The sequence below is a fragment of the Moschus berezovskii genome, chromosome 27, assembly GCF_049115385.1.
Source record: "Moschus berezovskii isolate FMDL1 chromosome 27, NW_MosBer_1.0, whole genome shotgun sequence".
Lineage (NCBI taxonomy): Eukaryota > Metazoa > Chordata > Mammalia > Artiodactyla > Moschidae > Moschus > Moschus berezovskii.
In genome coordinates this window covers 5,961,841-5,987,423 of record NC_142486.1, presented here as the reverse complement: position 1 = coordinate 5,987,423, position 25,583 = coordinate 5,961,841, and the positions used below count along the sequence as shown (strand labels likewise).

Here is a 25,583-nt window from a genome sequence, read left to right as displayed (position 1 = left end):
ACGAAGTGTGGTATATATGTAAGTACATGCAGTATACGTATATTGAAACGTGTCCAGATAAAGTAATAAAATGTTTGGAATTTTCTTCAAAATAACAAATGCTTCCAGATAAAATCTATGCTTCTCAATAAAACCTGATGTCTGGAATTTGCTTTAAAATATTATGAGGGGGAGGGGTAAATTAGGAATTTGGGATTAACATATACACACTACTATGTATAAAATAGATGACCATCAAGGACTTCCTGTATAGCACAGGAAACTATACTCAATATTTTATAATAACTTATAAGGAAAGATAAAAAGAATAGACAGATATACATATAACTGATCACTTTGCTATACACCTGAAACTAACACAATAATGTTTGGTTTACAAGAGACCCACATGAAGCATAAGAATACGGAAAGGCTGGAGTGAAAGAAAGAAAAAATATGTCAGGCAAAACAAATATGTCAGGTAACCAAAAAAATCTGGCTTAACTACAGAAATATAAGGAAGAAAAACAGACTTTAAGAAAAAGGAAATTTCTAGGAATCATGGGTTTACTGTGTAACAGTAAAGATTAGTTTACTGAAGATATATTAAAATTCTAAATGAGAATGCATTTAAGTGACTTCCTTGGGGGTCCAGTGGCTAAGACTCCATGCTCCCAACGCAAGAGGCCCAGGTTCAACCCCTGGTCAGGAAACTAGATTCCACATGCCGCAACTAAGATTCCGCATGTCAAAACCAGAGATCGAAGATCCCGAGTGCCACAACTAAGACCTGGCGCAGCCAAATAAATATTTTTTAAAAAATAAGAAAGCTATTTTAAACAGAGATACAGCAATGATTATCAGGGGGAGGGGAGTACAAAGGGTCATGAGGCAAGTTCTGGGGGTCATGTAAATGTTTTATATCTTGAGTGCATTTGTGGTTATGTAACTACATGTCTATCAAAATGCACAGTTATGATACTAAAGAGTAAATTTGATTGTATGTAAATTATACCTCAATAAGCCCAAATTTTAAGACAAAAAATTTAATATCTTTAAATGCACTGATTATTATTAAAGGAATTCTCAGAGCGCAAAACTAAATGAAACTAGAAACTCAGAGAGTGATACACTGAAGACTGCTTTCCCTTTGAGAGCATTTGCCAAGCTCAAGGAATCTGAGATTTGGTGTTCAGAAAAGTAAAAGCAGGCAACAAACCCCCAAGGCCTTTGACAGTGGGGTGAATCAAACAGGCAATTGTCCACTTGGCATAAAGCCAGAGTCTCAAAGTTCTACATCCTCGTACTGTGTGAACTGGAGACCACCACCCCACACTCAAGAAGAGGATTTAAAGAATTTGACTGTCTTGGACCATAATCCAGAGTGAATAGAAAAAACTCTGGATAATTTACACCCTCAAGTCAGCCCTCAGGAAGATGTGCAGCCAAAACTCACAAAACCAGAGTGGGCTGAAAAATCTCAAGCTGTGTTAATTTAACATGCTTTAGGAGAAGGCAATGGCAACCCGCTCCAGTACTCTTGCTTGGAAAATCCCATGGATGGAGGAGCCTGGTGGGCTGCAGTCCACGGGGTCGCCAAGAGTCCAGCACGACTGAGTGACTTCACTTTCACTTTTCACTTTCATGCATTGGAGGAGGAAATGGCAACCCACTCCAGCATTCTTGCCTGGAGAATCCCAGGGACGGGGGAACCCGGTGGGCTGCCGTCTATGGGGTCACACAGGGTCGGACACGACTGAAGCGACTTAGCAGCAGCAGCAGGATGTTATTAGCCTAAATTTTGGCAAAAGCAAGAATTTTCTTTGGAGAAACCCATGATTGGGTGAGATTCTTCTACACTAATTTGGTAACCTCTGAATTCAACACTAAACTAATAGGAAATCCAATACCAGATTAATGAGCAAGGGATCTTATTTGAGTCATATTTAACTCAACCATAAGGTGCTGCTAGTAATAGGGGTAACTAAAATCAGAGCCACACATGCTTATGACTTAGATCTATTATCTGTTCTTCACATTTTTTTGCGGCCTTCCAGCCCACTTTCCCGTTTACTTTTGGCTGCTTTTCAGTTTCTTCATTTTTTGCTCTTGTTAGCAGCTTTGACTTGAATTTGTCATTCTAACATTAAACTGTTTTTAAAATTCTTCCCCCTCAGCTTTACTGAGGTATAACTGACAAAAATTGTAAATATTTAGGTTGTACAGTGTTTTTTTAAGGTGCACCACACAGTGGTTTAATATAGGTATACACTGTGAAATGATTACAATTAAGCTAATTAACACATTCATCCCCTCTCATAGTCACCTTTTCCCACTATCAGTACACACAGATGCTCTTTTCTCCACAATCTCACCATCACCTGTCATCTCTTATCATTTTGATTATGGCCATCCTAACAGGTATGAAGTGATGTATCATTGTGGTCCTGATTTGCGTTTCCCTGATGATTAGGGATATTAAGCACATTTTCATATTCCTGTTGGCCATTTGCATGTCTTCTCTGGGAAAACATCTATTCATGTCCTTTGCCAATATTTAAATTGAGGTGTTTCTTTGTCATTGAGTCATATGGATTCCTAATATATTTTAGATATTAATTGATTTATCAGGTATATAGTTTATAAATATTTTCTCCCATTCTGTAGGTTACCTTTTCATTTTGTTTCCTTTGCTGTGAAGAAGCTTTTAGCTTGAGGTAGTCCCATTTGTTTTTGCTTTTCTTGCCTTGGATTTTGGTGAAATACCCAGAAAATCACAGCCAAGACCAACGTCAAAGGAGTTTTCCCTGTTTTCTTCTATGAGTCTATTGTTTCAGATCTTACATTTAAGTCTGCAATCTGTTCCAAGTTAACTTTTGTGTATGGAATAAGGCAGGAGTCCTCAGCCTCTGGGATCTAATGCCTGATGACCTGAGGTAGAAGCGATGTAATAATAATAGCTGTAAAATGCACTTGAATCATCCCCAAACCATCCCCCACTCCGCACCACCACTGGCCACAGAAAAATTGTCTTCCACGAAACTGGTCTCTGGTGCCAAAAATGGTTGGGGACTGCTGGTATAGGGGTCTAATTTTTTCACACGTGGATATCCAGTTTTCCTAACTCTATATGGTAATTCACAAAATTGAACACTACACATGTGAAAATGAATGAATTATAGCTATCCACAATAAATAATAATTCTCAGGATAATGAGTGAAAAAAGCAAGTGTAGAAGAGTATTTCAATATGATTTCATTTTATATAAAGTTTAAAAACATGAAAAAAACAACCCCTGTGTGTTAATGCAAATATATATGGTAAGATTACAAAAAATATCATATAAATGATAAACACCCATTCCAAGGTAGTGGTTTCCTCTGAGGGGCCAGGAAAGGGACAGGATTAGAGATAAAGACTTTAGAGTAATTATAATCCATTTTTCTTAAATTGGGTGGTGAAGACAGGTGTTTGTTGCATTATTGTTCTCTGTTAACTCTTGAGATAGTCTTGTAATTATTTAATTTTTAACCAAGAAAAACCTTTTCTAGACTATTTAGGTACATGAGGAGAAAGAGGAGCCCACGAAGGAGATCGACAAAGAGTGGGCAGTGAGGTAAGTGGAGAACACCATGGGGTCCAGGAAGCCAAGGGCGCATGCAAGTTTCAAGAAGGAATGTCATGGTCAAGTAAAACAAGCACTAAGTGAACTCTGGATTTGGTAATTGTGTTCATAAGCAGCACTGTCCGGAGCCCTTTCAGTGGTGTGCTCAGAGTAGGAGCCAGTCTGAGCAGGGCAATAAACAGAAACTGATGAAGAGGAATCAGCAAGGATATAAAGGGTTTGGTGGGGTAGGGAGGGATCACCCCTCTTCTGGAGGTGAGCCTGGGTACAGATGCAGTTTTCTGATAAGGTGGCTTGAAGCAGAGACAGCAGGGACAATGGTCTTTGCGTTCTCTGTGAAGCAAGTGCTGTCCCCTTCTGGAAGTGAGGAGAGAATGATGTAGTGTGACTGACAGCTGCTTTGCACAATCAGTTCAGTTCAGTTGCTCAGTCGTGTCCAACTCTTTGTGACCCCATGAACCGCAGCACGCCAGGCCTCCCTGTCCATCACCAACTCCCGGAGTTTACTCAAACTCATGTCTATTGAGTCGGTGATGCTATCCAACCATCTCATCCTCTGTCATCCCCTTCTCCTCCCACCTTCAATCTTTCCCAGCATCAGAGTCTTTTCAAATGAGTCAGTCCCTCACATCAGGTGGCCAAAGTATTGGAGTTTCAGCTTCAGCATCAGTCCTGGGAGAAGGCATAAAGGATTGCCTTTATTAATGATAAGAATGTATATAACAAAACACAAGAATTCTCTGGCGATCCAGTGATTAAGACGGCAATTTCATTGTTGGAGCCCAGGTTTGATCCCTGGCTGGGGAATTAAGATCTTACAAGCCACATGACACAGCCAAAGGTGGGGAAAAAAAAACCCACAGAAACAGACTCACAGATATAGAGACCAAAGTAGTGGTTATCAGTGAGGGAGGTGAATGGGGAAGGGAAAAATAGGGGTATGGGATTAAGAGAACCAAACTACTAAATATAAATAAGCAACAAGGATATACTGCATAGCACAGACGAATACAGCCATTTTAATAACCTTAAATGGAGTACAATTTATAAAAATATTGAATGATTATGTTCTATACCTGAAACTAATACATTATAAACTAGAATTCAATTTTAAAACTTTTTAAAAAATAAAAATAGAACTAGAATAACCACACACACACACCCTCAAAAGAAGGGGAACTTGCTATCACCAACTAACCTATTGTGATACGTTGCAACAGAAAAAATGGCCAAATTCCTTACAGCTGCTTCTATCAAGATGGACAGGCTATTTCCTCATGCTGAATTTGGGCTGGCCTTATGACATGCTTTGGTCAACAGAATGTGATGCAAGTGATCTTGTACAATTTCTCAGCCTAGACCTCATGTGGCCTTGCATCTTCTGCTCCCAAGGGACACAACAAGGACAGGACATTTCCAGAAATAGTGACCAACACCAGGTATTACCTAATGTTAAGTGAACAATACAGAGAAAGCATTGCTAGAGTTTAAAATAAGGTTGGCAAATTCAGGGGAGATTTTCTGTAGGAGATGAGAAAGCTGAGCCTGGGTGTTTGAGATTAGTGTAGAAGAGCAAGAGGATTGGGAGGGGTGGGTGGGAAGAGACTCAAAGGCCTGTAGGAGAGGTGGATGTGGGTGTCTGGAAGGCAGCAGGCAGTCAGCCAAAGTGGAGCAGAGAGTTGTTCTTGGAGAGAACCAGGCAAGAAAGTTTGGATTATTCTGCAGCCAATGTCTGCCACTGATTTGTGAGCAGAGGCAGTTAATCATATAGGTCAAGTTTTCCTGTTTTCACAAAAAAAGTTTGAAAAGAACAGTCACTCTGGGCCCAACCCCCTAATATCTTTAGCACTTTTTCCCTTTACCGTCAGCCCCCTCCCCACACCGTCCTCACTGCCTGTCTCTAGGGGTTCATTTCTGTCAGTGTTTGTATCCATTCAAGACTCGTCTTGTAAACAACTGAAAACACAGGACAGCTTAGGCAGGAAAGGAGTTGATTAGCCCAGGTGACTGATGAGTTAAGCAGCAGATCTGGCTTCCATTGCTCTCACTGGTCATCTAGTCTGTTTCTCTTCACTGCCCACTTCTGCCCCCTACCGTTCAGCTTCATTTTCAATCCACTTCTGCCCCCTACCGTTCAGCTTCATTTTCAATCCCTCTTTGGTGGCCCCAGCAGCAGTGGGCTCCTCCAACAAGGAGGCAAGACGACTCATCCTCCCATGTCAGTCTTGCAGGAAAGAACGAGACTTTTCCCCTCTAGATCCAGAAAAACCAGTAAGATAGTATACTAAGACTTAGTTGGTGACCCGGCCATCCTGGAGACAATCGACGTGGCCAAAGTGATGTTGTTCTGGATGACCAGCCCTGAGTCAAGGGCAGGATACCTATGCTCCAGAAAATAATTCGAGACTGGAACTTTTACCTGTAAAACTTCAGAGCACACAGCTCTGAAAAAAAAAAACAAACCCGTCCCCTCCTTTCTCATCCTCCCATGCAGCCCTGAAGCTAGTGGAATTACATACCATGCATCAGATGGGTCCTCCAATGGCCATGGACACCACTCAGGGTATAGTGCTGCACTAGTGTGCACAGCTGGCCCCTGCGTTCCCTCCACATACCAGCAGCCTCATGACAACTGGTGGCCCATGAAATTGGGGATTCGAGCTGCTGTGGCTACACTGCTGGCCCAGGAGCCCCACGCTCTGGTGGTCATCAAACTGGCCAACACAAAATACAAGTCCATGTACGACAGGGACTGGAATGCCCTCCAGGTGAACTGGTTCTTCTGAGCTGCCTTTGCAGACACCTGAGAAATGACCTCCAGCCTGGCCTTCCCCAACAGCATCCACCCGGGGAGGTTCATCGTCCACAATGAGGTGGACTTTCCTTCCTCTCCCCAATCTAAACACTTCTGCCCATGCTGGGGCTGTGTGGACAGAGGGCCCTGGTACTGGGACACAGTTATGAGGAGGACCACAGCCACAACAGGACTTCTGGAATAAGGGCAGGTACCATCAAGTTCAACCACAATGTCTTTCAACCTAGTTGTTGCCCCACTCCAACCCCTTCTCCACTCAGAATAAGAGTGATTATTTTAAAACATAAATGAGACTAGGTCAACAACCTGGTCTTGTGTCAGTATAAAGCCAAAGCTTTCAATCTCGGTACCAAATCAAAACCTCTCACCATGGTCACCAAGGCCCTGCAAGATGGTGCTGCCAAACTCTGCAGCCTCATTTTTTACTGCTCTACCCCCATGCTCTGTAACACAACCCCAAGGTCTTCTTACTGCTCAAGTAAGTCAAGCTTGCCTGGGGGCTTTATATCTGTGCCTGGAATGCCCCGCTTCTACATGGCTCCCACATGGCCGGCTTTTTCTCATTCAGTTCTCTCATCAGGCACCACCTCCCAGAGGCTTTTCCTGACCATTCTCCCACCCCAGCACTCTATCCCCTTCTCACCCTGCCATTTGTTTATATCACTAACCAGAACCTGGAATTATTTGGCTTCCTACTATTATTGTTTACCTGTCTCCTTCAGTTTATCTGATTGCTCACTGCTGTATGCCCGAGAGCTCGAGCCATGCTTGAGATATTGCAGGTGTTAACAAGCATTCATTAAACAAATTAATGACAACTTAGTCATATGACTCCAATGATCTCTCTCTGCCCTGCACCTTCTCACAGCAAACTGCCTCCTCTGAGAAACAGGCAATGTATTGCCAAAGTGTCCCCTTGTTGCAGTTGTTGGATTATATCTGCATAATAATCACTATGGATGCTTCACTTTTACATTATGCGTGCATGTTCAGTTGTGTCCAACTTGTTGAGACCCATGGACTATAGCCTGACAGTCTGCTGTCCACGTAATTTTCCAGGCAAGAATACTGGAGTGGGCTGCCATTTCCTACTCCAGGGGATCTTCCTGACCCAGGGATCCAATCCAAGTCTCCTGCATCCCCTGCACTGGCAGGCGGATTCTTTACCATTGCGCCACCTGAGGCACTCACATTTACATTAGGGCAGTATGATTTTCTTTCCTTTAAAAAAATCTTTTAATTGGAATACATTTGAAGGGCAGTATGGTTTTCAATGCAGTTTCTACTTTTATTTTGGAAGACTCCCAAGAACATTCTATTTCACTAATGACGGCTGAGAGATGACACAGAGCTGAGGAGTCCGTGGTCCTAGTTCGGTCAGAGAAACAATGATACTGGTGATAGCTGTGGCAAAAGCACTCTGTCCTCGCTGAAAAACTGGCCTCCTAAAGAGCTGAAAGAGACTACCCATGACTACTTTGACTCGTCATCTTGTCTCTTGGACGTTCAGTTCCTCGGCTGGTGGGTGGGAGATGGGATCACTGAAAAGGATCCAGTCAAGACTGGGTTTTATCCGTGCACTGTGGGCTCCTCTCCGTCACGAGATCTGGCCGGCTCTGTCTCTGGCGCCGAGGCTTCCCTTATCACCCTAAAGGGGGCTCCGTGACCAGGCACGACCACGTCGGCAGTGCCCAGGACCCGCTTTCGGCTGTGCTTCTGGGCCACTGGGTCTTCGCTCAGCGCCTGCCACGAGCCCTCGTCCCCATCACGTTCAAACACATCTCCCACTATCATGACGGTTCCCAGGGCCGTGCCAGCCACCAGCACGCTCACGTCCCGCTGGCCACCGTGGCCGGGTGTGGCCCACACCTCGAGTCCCGGCCCCAACCGCAAAGGCCGCTCCTCACCCAATCCGTGGGGGAGGTAACGGCCCCCGGGGAGGCAGAAGTCGTGGGAGACCAGCAGGGCCGCCCCGGGAAACAGCCCCAGGTTCCCGATGTGGTCCGAGTGTCCGTGGGTCCCCACCACCAGAGTCACGTCTCCGGGAGCCACGCCCTGCCCCGCCAGGGCCCCCAGGAGCGCCTCGCGAGCCCAAGGGCCCGCGGTGTCCACAAGGATGGGGCCCCGGGCCGCCGCCTCTAGGGCGGCCTTCGCCTCGTAAGGCAGGGGCTCTCGGTGGCTGGAGGGCGGGCCCCAGGCCTGGGGCAGGACAAGGGTCACGGAGCCGTCGGCTCGCACGGCGTCGCCGACCCCCTCGGGCTCCGCGTAGCCTTGCAGCAGAACCACCACGGAGTAGGGGTCGCCGGGCACCAGCAGAGGGGTCTCCCCGGTCAGCGGCTCGGTGCGCACTAGACTGCTCATGGCCTGAGAGGGGTCAGCTGAGAAGTGGGGCTGTGGGCGACTGTCCGCTCCCTTCAGGTTCCCACATTCGCTCGGCCTCCGCCGAATGGTACCTTCCAAATCTCAGTTCCTACCCCCCTCACACGCTTAAGTTGGCATCGCCCAACTGAACTTCGGCGCGAATCCGCCAGTCCCTCAGCGTCTTCGGCCAGCGCCCCGCTCGCGTGTGAGGTTCTCAGCTGCAACCCCGGGGGTGGCGTAGTTATTTCCTTCTCTCTAACCTGAGCCGCTTTCCACTTTGGACCTAGTTTTAGCGCCTCTCTTAGGACTTGCCTCACTTCGAGGGAAGAAGTGACGCTGGAAAAGCGAGAGGGAGTTTGTCTTCTGCGAGCTCCCGTAACCCAAATATGGCGGCAGGCGCGGCGCCGCGCGCGGATTTTTATTCCGGCGCGTTTTCAGGCATGCGCAGACCGGGGCTACACAGACGCCAGCCTGAAACCGGTCTCAGCCCGCCGATCCCTGCTAACCTCCTAGGCTGCAAAATTACAAAGCATCATTAACTTCTAAAGGCTGGCGGCAGAAGACCCTCCTCACCGGACGCTGCTGTTTATCGGGCAGCTATGATGCGTACACGGCAGTTGTTTGAAATTGGGGGTCTAACTGATATTAAAAAAAAAGTTTACTAGCGTTATAGAAAATTTGGCACCTTTGATGTTACATGGTCGTCTCGGTGAAATTACTACGAAGTAGACCGAAGTGTCTACCCCATCTAACTTCATCTAACTTATCAGTATTGCCTTGCCCGCATCCAGTGTCCTCTTCCCGTTCACAGATTGTTGACATGTAGCCTCCTAGATGCTAGCAGTGGGTATAGGTTGTTCAGAATGTCCATTCTGGCTTCTCTGTTTTAACAGTCTTAAAAACAGACCTTCGGGGGGCAAAGTGACTGCCAAGGTCCACTGCTCCTATGCCCAGCTGACCTCTGGGTCCAGTGGGGAATAGTGGAGATATTCAAATAATACTGTCACCACACACACCTGAGAAGGGGCTGAATGGCATTTAGCGGACCGATCTGCTGGGGCCGGGCTTCTATCTACTGCTTCCACCTTTCTCTCCATAGCCAGGCCATGCTACACCACCAGGATCCTGCCTGAGACCAGATGGGAGAGAAGAGCTACAAGCTGTAGGGTGGGGTCACTCACACATACACATCCTCTTAAAGCTGTGGGGCAAGGAGAGCTCAGACTGCAGAGGGTTCTCCATGACCCCTGTCCCTCCTGGGGGCTCAAAGGCAAGGGTCAAAGATCCTCTGGGTCATGCTGGGAGTGGACCGGTGTGTTAGTCATCTCCTCCTCCTCCTCCTCCTCATCTTGCTCCTCCTCTTCAGTCTTCTCTTGCCCATCTGTGACCTTCTCCTTTCCAGTCCAAGTTTCCTGTAGACACGCTAGGTTGAGTAATAGAAAATAATTTAGATATTAGTCCTGGGGGGACAGAGAGGTTGTAGCCTGGCAAGAAAGGGGCCAGCTTCCACCCTTACCAGTTTCAGAAGCTGGAAGCACATGACCTTCACAGAGAAAATGCTGTAGGGGATGCTCCTGATGATGGAAGTACCAATCTCCCACGACGTCTTCAAACTCCTCCAGCATGGTCTCACACTGGTCAAGTGGAAGGGTCAGAAGGGTATCTGCTCTGCTGTTCTGTGCAGACCCTCCTCCCTGCTCTTCATTCCCTGTCTCCCCACTTTGGAGAGGCAGGGAGCCAGGCAGTTAAACTCGGGTTATTAGATTTGTGGTTCTCTTTGATTCAACAGACATTTATTGGCACCTATCCTGGGAGAAGGCAATGGCAACCCACTCCAGTACTCTTGCCTGGAAAATCCCATGGACAGAGGAGCCTGGTGGGCTGCAGTCCATGGGGTCTCGAAGAGTCGGACACGACTGAGCGACCTCACTTTCACTTTTCACTTTCATGCATTGGAGAAGGACATGGCAACCCACTCCAGTGTTCTTGCCTGGAGAATCCCAGGGACGGGGGAGCCTGGTGGGCTGCCATCTATGGGGTCGCACAGAGTCGGACACGACTGAAGCAACTTAGGAGCAACAGCATCCTGCCAAGTAAGTTACTAAATTCTGAGTCTCAGTTCCTTGCCTGTAGAATGGGAAGTAGTAATAGCATCTACCACATCAGGTTGTTGTGAGAGTAAAATGAGGCAGCAGCTGGAAAGTATGTGGCCCCAAACCAGGTACACAGTAGGTACTCAATAAATGGCAGTATATATTCTTAGTCTCCGTTATTACTTCTTGATATGCTCCTGGGCCCATGTCAGGCAATGGCAGAGTCCCTGCTTTGCTCAAAGATGGACCTCCCTAGGATCGAGCTCCCCTCACGTTCCCTTCTCATCTCCCTGGGCAATGCAGTATCCAATCCTACCTGCTTCTTGAGGAATGTGACCTCCACGCTGGGCTCGTCCCACAGCTCCAGAGGGATCCCCAGATCTACCTTCACCCCCTTCTGCACCAGGCCTTTCAGTGTTGCCATGGTCTGACTCTGCCCCTGAAAGATGGGAATTTGAGCTCAGTCCAGTCCCCTGCTCCGCCTCCTCCCCTTTTTGCCAGATCCACTTTGTCATCTACCGGAGACTCTGGTGAGTGCCACAGGGATCAGGCAAGTCTACCATGGGGAGGGGACACTCCAGAGCTGGGAGAAGATGGGCAGACTTCATGAGGACCTCAGGGGAGACAGGTTGTAGTTTCTGAAAGGTGGGATCCTGCCCTAGAGAAGAGTCTGACCTTGGCATATCTCAATGAGCCCTTGCGCTCAGCATGAACACTGTAATCCAGGATCCGCTCACATAAATTCTCCAAGGCCTCTTCCAGCCTTGTCTCTCTGTGGGAAGAGGGGAAACAGAGACTCCCTGGATGCTGTGGGTGCTCCCAGGGCTCCTCAGAGGACTGGAAGGTGGAGGAACATCAAGAAGGACTCACGAAACGCTGTAAGGGATGTGTCTCTTCCTCTTGCCTGTGTCCAGCACCTGCCCCAGCTCCAGCACCTCTCGAGATCGGCCAGTACGACTCAGCTCTTCCTGTAGTTCCAGGCTCAGGAGTTTACATACTAGATGTCCAAGGGGATGTGAAAAATAAACAAACATACCAGCAACTCATTCTAGAGATGGCAGCAGAGCCACAGTGGTTATGGGTGCAGGCCCTGGGGCCAGACTGGTGAGGCTGGAGTCCTGACTCAGCCACTTAGTAGCTGGGTGACAATCCTGCTGGGTCTTTGTTTCTTCACCTCTAAAATGAAGTGCCTCCATCACAGGGCTGTGGTGAGGATTAAACCAATCTATGTAAAGCCCCTAGAATAGTGCCTGGAAGGGGGTGAGCGCTACATAAGTATTTGCTGTTTCCTGCAGTTATTTATGGAGCTCCTTCTGGATACACAGTAGCAATACAGAGAGCAACAGACCTGTGATCCCTATCCACAGGACACTGCCAGTGTCACTGGGGACAGATAAAAAGATGATGACAATATTTCGTAATGGACCCTACACTGGGGCGGGGCGGGGGGGAGGGGACGGTGATAAAAACCAAGAGACTTAATCTCACTAGGAAATCCAACTAGCCTGTGATTTCCTCAAGGATGAGCATTGTGTCTCTCCCACCACTGTCTTTCCAGTACCAGTGGATCCCAAGAAAAGGACTGGCCTATACAGAAGTGCCAAGCAAACTCACCAGAGGAGCAAGTAACAAAAGTGTCTCACACATGCCTATGGCACGATGCTAGGACCAGGGAGACATAGGTACTCTCCTTCCCTGCAATGCAGTGAGAGGTGACAGATAAGGAAAGAAGCTTCCAAAGGTGGTGACATGTAAACTGGATGTTGAAGAACCAAGTACAGAAGAGTGAGGATCATTCCAGGCAAAGGACAAAAACAAAGTGCAATGGCACAGAGGAGCAAGAGGACCAGGCAGGTTCAGTGACCACTGAGAAGTTCAATGTGGCTGAAGCATGGGCACTTTGGGAATGGGAGGTAGGGTATGGAAATGTAAAAAGATGGAGGCTTATAAGAAAGAAAGAGACTTGACTGATGTGCCAAAAACGTTGAGTCTAATCACAGCAGGAGGCCTGAAGAGGTGTTAAAGCAAGGAGGGACTCAGCTGAGTCTGGGTTTAGAAAGACTGACAGGTGTAGCGGGTTAAGAGTGAGAACACAAATGAAAGGAAAGGAACTGTTAGGACCATGTCATGAAGAACACTGATACTGAAAGGCAGGGTGGAGTAAGGCAAAGGGGAATAGAATCCAGGAAGAAATTAAAGCCAGGAAGGCAACAAACTAGGGAACCAGGGCGCTCGATGGCTCAGCTCTGAAGTGCCCCCTCCCAGCTGGTCCCACAGATGCAGCTACAGAAGATGCTGCTTGTTGAAAAATCCACACAGTGCACACCCTCTGTAAAGCCTCACAGTTATGGGGAACCTCTCCCAGTTGTTTGGCCACCTCTCTCTTTTACGAGCTTCAACGCCTGATTTATTCACTCTCAAACCCCCGCAGGAGGGCGTAGGGCCTATAATTTGGGAGCGTCTCTGCTGGGGTGGAGCAGAGGCTGTCTACAAGGTAATGAGCCTGACAGCCCACTCCTGCAGGCTCTTCAGATTTAGCTATGGTCGTTTTGGGGAAACACACGCGCACACACACAGAGAAGATGCTGATTAGAGTGGGCGATTGGGCCGATAGTCTCTGAACTACAATTCCCACAAGCCACTGGGGCCCAAACCAGCAAGAAAAAGCAAGCCCCACCTTCTGGATGTCTCATGGGAATTGGAGTGCCATAGTTTGGGGGTAGCGATATGCGTTCCCTCTGTTGGCCCCATTCGAATTCCACCAGGCTCCATCAGAACCTCCCTCAGGTCCTCAAGGAGGTCGAATGACCCACCCATCACGTTCCATTTGGTCTGGCCCAGACGAAGTAGGTAGGGCAGAAGGATGCGAATAGGGGCTACTCCCTTTGGATACCTTCGCATTTGCTGGGCAAGCGTTCTGTGTCATCTTCCTCCTCCTTCGGCGTCCCAGCCCAAGCACCGTACACAGTCAGAATGAAAAGCAACGTTCCCAACCGCACAGGTCCCATGACCAAGTGCCGTCCACAGCTAACCACCCCTCGCTTTCAAACCAACTTCGAGCAGGCAGCGGGCCCTTTAAATCTCCAGGCGGTCGGCAGCAACTTTAATCCAGCCTGGCCTGGGAGGCGCACGCGCAGTGCCGCCTCGAAAGAGGGCGGGGCCTCGCGGCGCTTGGGGCTTCCCCACCTAGTTTTGTGGCGCCTCCCGAAGGTCCTGGCCGCCGGATAGTGAAAGAATAAACTGAAGTAATTACAGCAAGAGAGTGCGCTCTTTAGACGCGGGCAGAGAGACACCATTTTTATATCATTTCAGCTCTGAGACTAGGGAGCTCACTCCGGCTCGGGGAAGGGCAAAGGGCCCACTCTCGGGCTCTGCCAGGACCTGCTCCCGGAGGGGGCGGGGCCAACATGGCGCCCAGCGCCGGGTGAGCGGCGCTTTGGCGGCGGTGAGAGGCTTTTCCTGCGCTGGGCGTTCGGCTGGCGGGGGCGGGTCTGAGTGCTACCCGGGACTAGAGTCTTTGAAGGGCCCGTGTGGGGACCCAGAGGAGGACGGTTGGTTGAGTGTACGTGTGCGTGGGGACTCTGTGTGTTTGCACTGGAGGGACGTTGGGGGATGAGGTGGGCTCTCTACGCTTTCTTTCTCGCTGTACCCATTGCCTGGAGAACCTTCGACCCGCTTCCCTGCTGGGGAATGCTACACGGATCTAGGTCAAGTTAGTCTCCTGTGACGCCTCCTTGCCGCTTCCACTGACCTGAGGTTTCCTGAGGCCGTGGCGTGTTTTGTGAGCCTTTACACCGGCAGAGGGTACCGCGGGCTATTGAAGGATTAGTAGGAGCTCGCCAGGGAACTGGGACACGACCGCCTCCTCTTTACTCGGCTCCAGGTCCAGAGTATGTGTTGAATAAATGTGTCCTCTGCAGATAAGATTTATGAAAGTGGGGGAGGAGACCTGGGATGGGTTGAGAAGAACGAAATTGTTTTTCCCACCCCTCTTCCCGCTCCTCCATCAGGCCCACACCCGCCCCTCACCATCTTGCAGTCGGTCCTAAACACTTTTGACATTCGACTTCCTAATGCCAGCTTCAAGTGAGCCACTTTCCTTTTGGCCACAAAGTAGATTCCAAGCTTGGGGCTATGTCTTGTTCGATAATAATGGTACCGAGTCCTTAGTGAGTTCCTGATCTCTAAGCCTTACAACTCACTCGTATATTCAGCAGGTATTTGTGGAATATCTGTCTGGGGACTCTGCATACGTCGGTGAACATAACAAAGTTCTCTGTCCACACAGAGAAGGGAAGGGGCGATGTAGTGAGAAGCATAAAAAGTAATACAGTATGTATCAGCAGACATTAGGTTCCATGGGAATTTAAAAAAAAAAAAAGCAGAGTGGGGGTGGGGTTCAGTATTAAACAGGGTAATGGGAATAGGCAGCCTGGGGACATCTAGGGAAGAGCATTCCAGGCAGAGGGAACAAATACCACAAAGCAAGAACGTGCCTGGCATCTTGGAACAGCAAGGAGGACCATGGGGCTGGATCATAGTAGAAGAAGAAAGGAAAGGTCAGAGACTTGATGGGGAGAGAGCAAATCGTGAAGGACCTCGTCGACCGAAATAAGGATTTTGTATTTACGCTGTGGCACACTGGGAGCCAGTAGAGGGTTTTGAGCGGAGAAATGACCCAATCTGATTTATATTTTGACAGAATCATTCTGGCTGCTATGTTGGGAATAGATGTAGGGAGCAAGGATGGAAACAGGAAGACCTCCTCAGGAGGCTCTTAAGGTTCCCCGGGGTGGGGGGGATGGGGGGGATGGGTAATGGTGAGCTGGCCACGCAGTGGGAGCAGAGGGATCAAGTTGGATCACCTGATGGGTTTGCGGTGAGGGCTCACGTGATGAGTGAGCATCTGGATTAATGGCATTGCTATGAAGATGAGGAAAGCTGAGGCTGGAGCAGGTGGGGAGGGGGATGTCAGGAGTTGAGTTTAGAAGAAATTTTAAGTAGCCAGTTAAATATACAAGTCTGGAGTTGGGAAGAAAGCCCTGGGTGGGGGATATAAATTTACCATCCTTAGCCTGTATGCAATACTGAAAGCTGTAAGAACGGTTGAGGTAACCAAGGGAATATGTATAGCTCATAGCTACACGAGGACCAAACGCAGGGCATTCCAGCGTCAGGCAGATGAGCAGAGGAAGAACCAGCAAAGGCAATGTAAAGAGGGGCCAGTGAAGTAGGAGGAAAACCAGGATCAGGAGTCAAAATCCTGACCGGGGTGGGTTCAAGAGAAGGAGAGGAGTTGGGGAGGGGCGTGACGAGAACCTCTACAGTAACAGGAAGGCAGAGCACGTGGGTGCCAGTGATGCTCAGCGGGTGGACACAGTGATGGGAACCCGGGAAGTCTCTTCTGTGGCCAGAAATCAGGGAGAAGAGATGACTGGCGAGACGGAACCTGAATGCACTGAGCTCTGTGACCATCCGAGCGGCATCAAGAGCCCATCTGAAGTTTGTGGCCATGAATTCAAAGTGCAGATTGGTCAAGATGGCTGTGTGTTTTTTCATCACATTCAATGGTAGGGGCACATAGGCTCAGACAGGGCAAGTTGTATTTAACCAATATTTTGTATTTTTCAAGCATAAATAATGATGCAAGAAAGGACAAGAGACATGAAGGTAGGCATGTCAACCACCTGAGGAAAAAAAAGACACTGCACATTTTACAGAGAAGAAACCCAAAGCCAGGAGCATTTAAGTAGCTTGCCTAGACAACACTGCTAGGTAGTGCTGGGGCTGGGATTGAAACTGAGAACTGAGATTGTTCTGCTATACCTGACTTGTACGGTGCCTGGCACAGAACCAGAGCTCAATAAATTGCGTCCAGTTGGGTCTGAGTCCTACCTCCTGTTCAGTAAGTGCTGCTCCTGTGAGGATGGACAGAAGACATCCCCCAGCTCCACCCCTCCTCATGCTCCACTGTTCTTCCCTTGTGGTGGCCTCTCCTGGCTGGACAGCCCCTCTTCAGGTCTCACTCAGGTTTCCTCTCAACCCCCGCCAGGGTCTCCATCTCTGCCCTGGGGCATCATCCTTCCAGGGAGGGGAGGAGGGGCTCCAGAATGGCTGAGGAGAAGAAGCTGAAGCTGAGCAACACCGTGCTGCCCTCGGAGTCCATGAAGGTGGTGGCCGAGTCCATGGGCATCGCTCAGATTCAGGAGGAGACCTGCCAGCTGCTGACGGATGAGGTCAGCTACCGCATCAAGGAGATTGCGCAGGTACCCTGGTCTTCCCGCACTGCAGAGAGACTGCTGCCCAGGCTGCCTTCTTCCCCAGGGTCTCTGGCTGACGTCTGTCCTCCCACCCCCCAACCCAGGATGCTTTGAAGTTCATGCACATGGGGAAGCGGCAGAAACTCACCACCAGTGACATTGACTACGCACTGAAGCTAAAGAACGTCGAGGTGATGGGGACGCACAGGACGGAGGGGCAGGGTGCCGAGACCTCCCAGTCGCTGCATTGACCTCAGCCCAGCCAGCTTGGGCTCCCTTCTCATCCAGCGTCTCTCTCCCTCCTGTTGTAGCCACTGTATGGCTTCCACGCTCAGGAATTCATTCCTTTCCGTTTTGCCTCTGGTGGCGGCCGGGAGCTTTACTTCTACGAGGAGAAGGAGGTTGACCTGAGTGATATCATCAATACCCCTCTGCCCCGGGTGCCCCTGGACGTCTGCCTCAAAGGTCGGGGGAGGGGAGAATGGGGCAGGGAGGAGGGAAAGGGCCTTGTGTGGGTGTGAAGGGCACTGGTGAAGGAGCCCTCCATGTGAGACCCCTAGTGGGGAACACGAAAACACATCCCTTCGTGTGGAGTGACTTCCTGATGTCCCCGCCTGGTGGTTCACCTGGACACCTTTCTTCCTCGCAGCTCACTGGTTGAGCATTGAAGGCTGCCAGCCCGCGATTCCAGAGAACCCACCCCCAGGTAACCTCCATGCCCAGCGTCCACCCCTTTCCCTCCTCCCTCCACATTTCCTCCCCTTTCCTTTCCCACCAGCTTTCCTTTCCCACCAGCTCCCAAGGAGCAGCAGAAGGCTGAGGCCACAGAACCCCTGAAGTCAGCCAAGCCAGGCCAGGAGGAAGACGGCCCCTTGAAAGGCAAAGGTCAGGGGGCCGCTCCAGCTGATGGCAAAGGTCAGTACTGCTGGGCCAGGCCTCTTAACCAAAGCCAGATGGTCATGTGTGTGAGGTGGGTGAGGTCAGGGCAGAGGGTGTGAGCTCCGGCCAGTGAGCCCCAGAAACAGCCAAGAAGCCTGTCTCCCTGGGTGGGGGAGGTGAGGCTAGAGGTTTGCCTGGTGCCCAGGCCTCCCCAGGAGCTTTCCTGCCTACACCTGGCTTCCCGACTCACACAGGGAAAGAGAAGAAGGCGCCACCCCTGCTGGAGGGGGCGCCTCTGCGACTGAAGCCCCGAAGCATCCATGAGTTGTCAGTGGAACAGCAGCTGTACTACAAGGAGATCACCGAGGCCTGTGTGGGCTCCTGTGAGGCCAAGAGAGCGGTGAGGCCCCGCTGTGCGTCCTGCCTTTGCCCCTCCTTGGCCCCGGGGGTCGCCCCGCTTCACTCGCTCCCCTTCCCCCACAGGAGGCTCTGCAGAGCATCGCTACAGACCCAGGCCTCTACCAAATGCTGCCACGCTTCAGCACCTTCATCTCGGAGGGGGTGAGAGGCCATGGGAGGGTGGAATGGGGTCCCAGGGATGGGCGGGCAGCAGAGGTTCCTGGAGAGTTCCCGCTGCCCCATCCCTGCTCCCTCCCCACCCAGGTGCGTGTGAACGTGGTGCAGAACAACCTGGCCCTGCTCATCTACCTGATGCGCATGGTGAAAGCGCTGATGGACAACCCTACTCTGTACCTAGAGAAATACGTGAGTGGACCTGCTGGCCCACCGCTCGTCCAGGCTCGGGGACCTCTGTCACAGCTAGCTGACGCGGGGCTTCGCCCTCAGGTGCACGAGTTGATCCCGGCCGTGATGACCTGCATCGTGAGCAGGCAGCTGTGCCTGCGGCCAGACGTGGACAATCACTGGGCACTCCGGGACTTTGCCGCCCGCCTGGTGGCCCAGATCTGCAAGCACTTCAGCACAACCACGAACAACATCCAGTCCCGCATTACCAAGACCTTCACCAAGGTGAGCCCTTTCCATCACTGGCTGGCTTGTCACCAGAACAGTGAGCACCACGCCCAAGCCAGTGTGGCTTCGGGAAGTGACGCTGAAAACCAGCAGCGGAGAGGCGTGGACTAGACTTGGGCCAGATCCGCAGTGTCTTTTTTTCTAATTGTGTGATTCCACTTTAAAGTTCAAATACAAAAACTAATCTCTGCAGGATTTCCCTGGTGGCCCAGTGGTTAAGACTCCGTGCTTCCAATGCAAAGGGCGAGGGTTCGATCCCTGGTCAGGGAACTAAGATCCCACATGCTGCACAGTGCTGCCAAAGAATTAAACTAATCTCTGACGGTAGAGATCAGAATAGCAGCTACTTTGGGGAGGAGAGGGTGGTCAGGAAAAAGCTGTTGTGTCTTAATGACTTATAAGGAAGCTTGTGTATGAGACTTGAGTCATTACCAGTTAGCTTTTCACACCCCTTCATTTGGGTTTATTTTCCATCCCCTTACAGAGTTGGGTGGACGAGAAGACCCCGTGGACTACGCGATACGGCTCCATTGCAGGCCTGGCAGAGCTGGGACACGATGTTAGGCCCTGGGAGGGGAGCCCTGGGAGGGGAGCCCTGGGGAGGGGAGCCCTGGGGAGGGGAGGGATCGGGAGGTCAGAGCGGGCAACAGCCTCCTGACCTGGGAGACCGTGTGGTGACCCCCGGACCCCGGCTTCTCTCTTCCTTTTCCAATAGGTGATTAAGACGTTGATTCTGCCACGGCTGCAGCAGGAGGGGGAGCGGATCCGCGGGGTTCTGGATGGCCCGGTGCTGAGCAACATTGACCGCATCGGGGCCGACCATGTGCAGAGCCTCCTCCTGGTGACAGAGCCCCGCCCTCCCCCTTCCTCCCACTGATGCCCCTCTGCCCCCGCCACACACACACACAGGACAGTGTTGAGCAAGCATAGGGCGTCTTTCGTTCACTTATCCCGTCTTCGCCTCATGTGCAGAGCACACCTCAGAGTCCAGTACTGTTATATAGCTGGCACTGTGTAAGGCACCGAGCAAGAAGTAAGGAGTCTGAACTCCGCCTGACCTGCCCCTGATGCTCCTGTGAGGCACATGCCCTGTGGACTGGCTGGCCCTTAGATGTGATCAGGGTAATTGCTCAGCGAGCTGTCCACCCAGCCAGCTGCTGCCTGTGTTCTCTATAAGGAAAAACCGCCGCATTCCTTACGCAGATAAACCAGCGAGCGCAGCCTGGCCTCCAGCAGGCACACACTGAAACAATGGATGACCTCCTTTGTCACCCCTCCCCTGTCCGGATTCTCAGCATCCCCGCCCTCCCTCGACCTGGCGGTTCTTTGCCTTCTCTCTGTAGAAACACTGTGCCCCTGTCCTGGCAAAGCTGCGCCCGCCGCCTGACAATCAGGATGCCTATCGGGCAGAATTTGGGTCCCTTGGGCCCCTGCTCTGCTCCCATGTGGTCAAGGCCCGGGCTCAGGCTGCACTGCAGGCTCAGCAGGTCAACAGGACCACCCTGACCATCACTCAGGTCAGTGCAGGGTCGGGGAGGAAGGGGGAGCGAGTGGAGAGGGAGGGGAGGGTGAAAGGAAGAAAAACTCTGGGGGTGGTTCCCATCCCAGTGGGGCTCACAGACACCACACACTGGGGTGCGCACCCTGACTTCTGTGAAACATGGGGCCCCCTAAGCACACGGGGCCCCCTAAGTCAGCCATCTTGGGGGAGCTGGTGAACACAGATGGGTGATGTTTTCTTCCTGCTGCTTTCTACAGCCCCGGCCCACGCTGACCCTCTCTCAGGCCCCCCAGCCTGGCCCTCGGACCCCCGGCTTGCTGAAGGTCCCCGGCTCCATTGCATTGCCCGTCCAGACGCTGGTGTCTGCGCGAGCTGCCGCCCCGCCACAGCCATCCCCGCCGCCAACCAAGTTCATCGTCATGTCCTCGTCCTCCAGTGCCTCATCCACCCAGCAGGTACCCCACGTGGGACTGGGCTGCTGGGGCCCGGGCTAATGGGGCCCAGGCTGGAGCACGGGAGGCGTCCCCCGGCCTGGGCTTTGGGGCGGGTGCGGGCCAGCAGCACTGCCTTCTTTCTGGCCCAGGTTCTGTCCCTCAGCACCTCGGCCCCGGGCTCCGGCTCCACCACGACCTCTCCCGTCACTACCACCGTCCCCAGTGTGCAGCCCATCGTCAAGCTGGTCTCCACCGCCGCCACCACACCCCCCAGCACCGCCCCCTCGGGTCCGGGCAGTGTCCAGAAGTACATCGTGGTGTCTCTGCCGCCCACTGGGGAGGGCAAAGGAGGCCCCACCTCCCATCCTTCTCCCGCCCCTACCCCGGCCTCAGCCCCCTCCCCACTTGGGGGCAGCACCCTCTGTGGGGGGAAACCGGAAGCTGGGGAGAGCCCCCCTCCTGCTCCAGGGACTCCAAAGGCTAATGGCTCACAACCCCCCGCGGCCAGCTCCCCTCCACCTGCGCCCTGATGCTGACCCTCTCCCTGGATTCTCTCTCTCCCACACACACAGACACACATGTGCTGGGTGGAAGGAAGTAGTAGCCAGCTTCCCCCACGTGACTTTCTCTTTAGATACTGTACAGCCAGTTGCTCAGAATAAAAGTTTGATTTTTAAGTTGTGATCTACCTCACTCCTCCCTGGGTCAGGTCCCACAGGAGGGTCTAACTCGTCGAGCTCCCTGGTCTCAAGGACTCAGGACTCTTCCAGCCCCAGCCCCAGGCTCAAGGAGAGAAAACACTGTCCTTCTCCAACGCCCTGACCACCACCTCTGCCTCCTGTGTCCTCGTTTGGGAGCCTCAGATCCGAATGACGTAGGCGTCGCTGTGGCTTAGGTGTCGCACCCACTTGTGGGGGTTGGCGTTGCCACAGGGTCTGGATGCCAGCCTGAGGAAGCGGACCTGGAGGCCGGAGCACGTGTGCCGGGGAAGTTCGAAGGAGAGGCTGGCGGGGCCCAGCCCCAGAGGAGCCGAGGCGGAGGGGCCTTGGCCGGGAGGCCCAGGGAGGCCCGGGACGTCCATCTGTGAGGGGCAGAGGCAGGGAGGGTGCTGAAGGCCCCGAGAGGAGGGAGGGCAAGAGAGCCAAGGGGCCAGGAAGCTGACCACACTGACCGCCTGCGTGAGGAAGCATGGGTCAGGGCTGGAGGTGGAGGCGGGGGCAGGGCCTTCGAGAATCAGCAGCTGGTACCTGGAAGAGGCCGGAGAGCTGAGAGCCTCCTTGCACCCGAGGCAGGTCCCAGCGAAGGGCTCCCTCCCCCAGTTCTGCCTTCTGCTCTGGGCTGCTCAGCTCCTGAGACAGGCTGGAGTCGGGAGAGGAAAGGGTTGGGCTCAGCCCCTGCCCCACAGCTCCCACCCCAGCACTATCTGTTGTCCAGAGAAGCTAGTGCGACTGCCCTCGGGCCCACAGTGCACACGCACTCACCTGACCACCCCTCGAGGCAGGGGAAGATGCAGCCTGACGTTGAGAGCCTGGCTGCAAGGGAGAAGGGAGCAGTCAGTCCCAGGAAGGCCGCGTCCCATCTTCATGAACGTCACCACCGGACTTGTGCACAAGTACCCCCACCCCCTTCCCAAACTCCAGACACTCTCCCCTGGATTCTGAGGCTGCCAGCCGCACCTGGGGGTAGAAAGAGCAGATATCTGGGCCTTGTCTCCTACTCTTCATAGCTGGACTAGGCTGGGCTACCCCCACTCACCTCTTTGGGGGCAGGTCACAACGTAACTTCAGATAAACCTGGAGCCTGCGTGAGAGGGTACAATACTGTTACTCAGGCCCTATCCCACTGGCAGGCCCCCATGTGTGGCTGAGGCTTTTGCCCCAAAAAGGAAAGAGAAGAGCTGAGATCCACCCAACTCCACGAGCCATTACATGCATGGAGCTGGGTCCACTTGTGGGGGAGGGTGCCTATTCTAACCTGGAGCCAATGTCACCACCACCACCACTATTCCTCCAAAAATCAACCTGGGAATTACATATATACATACAAACATAAATACATACATACACACACATGTGCATACATACATTGGCTTGGGGTCCAAAGAAGTTCTAGAACGGGAAAATGGTCTCACCTGCCTGAGCCTCGGTCCCACTGCACAGAGGGAAAGAGCCGGAAGGGGAGTGGGGAAGGGAGGTCATCTGAGAGTTGGTACCTCATCACAGTCAGCTAAGACCAGAGAGGAGCGGAGGTGAGTTTGGTCTCCTAACACCTGAACAGCCTCCCTCCCCCTCAGTGGATGGCATATGCTAGGCCAGCCCTGTCCTGACCTCACCCTGAGGGGGCTGTAGACGGAGAATCCGATGAGATTCAAACTCATCCAGATACACCGAACTGTGAAAGGAGACCTCATCCACCCGAATTCCTGGCCCATAGCCTGGAAAGAGAGAAAGAACCCCTTTGCTGACCTGTATTTTGGGAGGGGGTGGGGATCTGTCTAACTTTCCCAGGTGAAACCTAGGACAGTGACCTCTACCTAGAAGAAAAAGACCCGCTTTCTCCTCACCTCTCAGTTCAGACTTCCCCACACAAAACTCCTCAGTCAAGCCAATGCGCATCTCTGTCAGACAAAAAAGTATCAGAAGAAGCCACCATATTACCATACCCGCCACCAAGGAGCCATTCCCACACTCCAACCCGGTCCAGCCTGCATGCTGCTCACCTGAGCCGCTGGGCAGAAAGCTCTTGAGCCGAATCTCACCCTGTACGTCCACCTTGAGCAGCGAGCCCTAAGAGCAGCAGGAGGTCAATGCCCAGCGATTCCCAGGTGCCACCATCCTCAGCCGCAGGGTTGGGGGCCCAAACTTACGTTAGAGGCTATCAGTACGGATAATCTCTCGACCACGTCCAAAAACACTTCATTCTTTTGGCTCTAAGGAAAGAGAGGAAGTCTGGTGGTTGGAGATTGGTTAGTCTGTCTTCTAATGTGGACAGGCAGAAAGGACAGAACAGTGGAGGCTGGGGCCCCAGGATGGGGGCACAGAGCTAAGAAAAGGGATCCTCGATGTCTAGAGAAGGGGGATAGCTATGCCAGGATCTTGGACTCTGGGGACTCAACCAGAGGAAGTGAACCCAACAGCCCCTCCCTCACCTGGTCAGAGCGGCTGGACAGGACAGGCCGGCTGGCTGCACTGCTGGGGGCCACTTTGCTCTGTTGTGTCTCGGCCCCAAACTGAAAGCACCCAAATCAATCAATCCTCATGGCTGATGCTTCCCACTAACCCTCCTCAATCCTGGCCTCCTCTGTCCCCGGACTGACCAAGCCAACACTGCTGAGATCAAAGAGGCTGAAGGGTTTGCTGACTACAGCCTCTGTCTGGATGAAGTTCCTCAGCACCTCTGTGGATGTGGTCTGTATGTAGCCATAGTCCTAAGGGCAGAGAAAAGACACTTTTTGGGTAGTCGGGGAAGGAGTGAAAATGAATGCTGTATCTTCAGGGAACCAGGGACAGGGAGGAACCTCACCAGCACCTCATCCAGAAGTTCGTAGACCAAAGCCACGTTGCGAGAGATGGTTGCCTCCCCTAGGGAGCCACAGTAATCACCCAGGAGAGTGGCCAGCCTGCAAAAACCCAGACAGAGGGTGCATAACTCCTCCTCTCTGACTCCCGACCCCTGCACCCGGGTGCCCAGCCCTGCCCTCCTCACCGGGAGAGCAGCTCCAGGAGGCTGAAGGGAGAAATGTTTTCTGAAGTAGTGGCCACCAAGTAGAGACCGCTGTGTCTGATGTGAATAAAGTGACGGTCATCGTGGTGCTGAAGCAGAGGCATGGAGAAAAACGTTAGGAAGAGAGCTGCAGTGAATTCCTGGCCATGAGACTGAGGCTGGTATCCTGATTTCCCTACTTACTAGCAGCGTGACTTTAGACCACATACGAAATCCTCCCCAAGGCCCAGCTTCCGAATGTGTAAATGAAGTTAGTAATAGTACCTACTCCAAAGTGGCTGAGGATTGAGACATGTGAAGAGCTGTGCCTGGTGAGGTTAGCGATCAGTAAGCCACCATTAATATTATTTAGAGGCATGAACCCACTTCCACCCCGCCATGAGCTCTTAGAGACAGTCCCGGGAGGAGGCGCCTCCCAACCCCAGACCACCAACTGCACACCCACCACCCCACCCCCACTCCCGCCAATGGTTACCATGACAACCGGAGACTCGTCTCCAGGCAGTCCCGTCAGCTTCCGGTAGAAGAGCTCGGCCACATCCCGGCCGCCGCTGTCTCCGCGGACTGACCGAGTGGGAGGAAAGCTAAGGAGCTGGCGACACTCGCTGGCACTGGGGCCCTAGTCCCACTCAGCCCTTCTCCCGCCGCCCTGCTGGCCAAGGATACAGTCCTTGTAGATGAGCGGGTCCCCCTTGGAGGACAGAATGAAGAATTGGGAAATCATGGCCGTTCTGGAGAATAGACTAGGAGACAGCAAACGTTGGGCCTGCCCCGCCCTGCGGCCCCGGAACAAAAGGACGCGAGTAGGCTGGCCCTTTAAGAGCGATTCTCCTCCGACCGCGGGAAACCCGGCGCGCGCCCCGCCTCGCCCAGCCCTTCC

At 52.1% G+C, this 25,583-nt stretch overlaps 4 protein-coding genes across 7 annotated transcripts; 1 reads left to right on the top strand and 3 right to left on the bottom strand.

Annotated features, from left to right (window-relative positions):
- Positions 1–7,684: 7,684 nt before the first annotated feature.
- MBLAC1 (metallo-beta-lactamase domain containing 1) lies at positions 7,685–8,789 on the bottom strand. Its single transcript, XM_055410203.2, has one exon. It carries the CDS (start codon positions 8,779–8,781, stop codon positions 7,990–7,992), a length of 792 nt encoding a protein of 263 aa, XP_055266178.2. The 5' UTR covers positions 8,782–8,789; the 3' UTR covers positions 7,685–7,989.
- Positions 8,790–10,057: 1,268 nt separating this feature from the next.
- Positions 10,058–13,999, bottom strand: CNPY4 (canopy FGF signaling regulator 4). Its single transcript, XM_055410204.2, has 6 exons — positions 13,768–13,999; positions 11,745–11,871; positions 11,550–11,646; positions 11,191–11,313; positions 10,298–10,415; positions 10,058–10,204 (listed from the first exon to the last, which is right to left on the bottom strand). Exons 1-6 carry the CDS (start codon positions 13,880–13,882, stop codon positions 10,059–10,061), a joined length of 726 nt encoding a protein of 241 aa, XP_055266179.2. The 5' UTR covers positions 13,883–13,999; the 3' UTR covers position 10,058.
- A 271-nt stretch (positions 14,000–14,270) lies between these two features.
- TAF6 (TATA-box binding protein associated factor 6) lies at positions 14,271–21,657 on the top strand. 2 transcript variants are annotated; one of them, XM_055410211.2, is made up of 15 exons: positions 14,271–14,436; positions 16,927–17,140; positions 17,239–17,325; positions 17,446–17,599; positions 17,784–17,840; positions 17,930–18,049; positions 18,268–18,413; positions 18,497–18,574; positions 18,677–18,778; positions 18,860–19,042; positions 19,530–19,604; positions 19,761–19,886; positions 20,389–20,562; positions 20,804–21,001; positions 21,130–21,657. In XM_055410211.2, the coding sequence occupies exons 2-15, from the start codon at positions 16,985–16,987 to the stop codon at positions 21,508–21,510; spliced, it is 2,037 nt and encodes a 678-aa protein (XP_055266186.1). In that variant the 5' UTR covers positions 14,271–14,436; positions 16,927–16,984; the 3' UTR covers positions 21,511–21,657. The 2 variants fall into 2 exon arrangements, with proteins under 2 accessions (XP_055266186.1, XP_055266182.1); XM_055410207.2 differs by having other exon boundaries at positions 14,301–14,319.
- Positions 21,640–25,529, bottom strand: AP4M1 (adaptor related protein complex 4 subunit mu 1). 3 transcript variants are annotated; one of them, XM_055410215.2, is made up of 15 exons: positions 25,370–25,529; positions 25,179–25,267; positions 24,686–24,792; positions 24,503–24,599; positions 24,297–24,407; positions 24,129–24,209; positions 23,847–23,909; positions 23,700–23,766; positions 23,544–23,597; positions 23,308–23,414; positions 23,112–23,206; positions 22,736–22,780; positions 22,462–22,512; positions 22,228–22,339; positions 21,640–22,061 (listed from the first exon to the last, which is right to left on the bottom strand). In XM_055410215.2, the coding sequence occupies exons 1-15, from the start codon at positions 25,425–25,427 to the stop codon at positions 21,840–21,842; spliced, it is 1,359 nt and encodes a 452-aa protein (XP_055266190.2). In that variant the 5' UTR covers positions 25,428–25,529; the 3' UTR covers positions 21,640–21,839. The 3 variants fall into 3 exon arrangements, with proteins under 3 accessions (XP_055266190.2, XP_055266192.2, XP_088689395.1); XM_055410217.2 differs by having other exon boundaries at positions 24,509–24,599; XM_088833269.1 differs by adding an exon at positions 24,887–25,011 and having other exon boundaries at positions 25,179–25,498.
- Between the last annotated feature and the right edge of the window lie 54 nt (positions 25,530–25,583).

Coding starts and splice junctions, on each gene's coding strand:
- MBLAC1 (XM_055410203.2), bottom strand. CDS start 8,781: ATGAGCAGTCTAGTGCGCACCGAGCCGCTGACCGGGGAGACCCCTCTG.
- CNPY4 (XM_055410204.2), bottom strand. CDS start 13,882: ATGGGACCTGTGCGGTTGGGAACGTTGCTTTTCATTCTGACTGTGTAC. Junction 11,314..11,549: donor GCTCATTGAGATATGCCAAG/GTCAGACTCTTC, acceptor CCCATCTTTCAG/GGGCAGAGTCAGACCATGGC. Junction 10,205..10,297: donor GCTTCCAGCTTCTGAAACTG/GTAAGGGTGGAA, acceptor TACTCAACCTAG/CGTGTCTACAGGAAACTTGG.
- TAF6 (XM_055410211.2), top strand. CDS start 16,985: ATGGCTGAGGAGAAGAAGCTGAAGCTGAGCAACACCGTGCTGCCCTCG. Junction 17,141..17,238: donor GCATCAAGGAGATTGCGCAG/GTACCCTGGTCT, acceptor CCCCCAACCCAG/GATGCTTTGAAGTTCATGCA. Junction 20,563..20,803: donor CCACCCTGACCATCACTCAG/GTCAGTGCAGGG, acceptor TGCTTTCTACAG/CCCCGGCCCACGCTGACCCT.
- AP4M1 (XM_055410215.2), bottom strand. CDS start 25,427: ATGATTTCCCAATTCTTCATTCTGTCCTCCAAGGGGGACCCGCTCATC. Junction 23,415..23,543: donor GGGGAAGTCTGAACTGAGAG/GTGAGGAGAAAG, acceptor CTCTCTTTCCAG/GCTATGGGCCAGGAATTCGG. Junction 22,781..23,111: donor TGGGACCGAGGCTCAGGCAG/GTGAGACCATTT, acceptor CCTCTCACGCAG/GCTCCAGGTTTATCTGAAGT.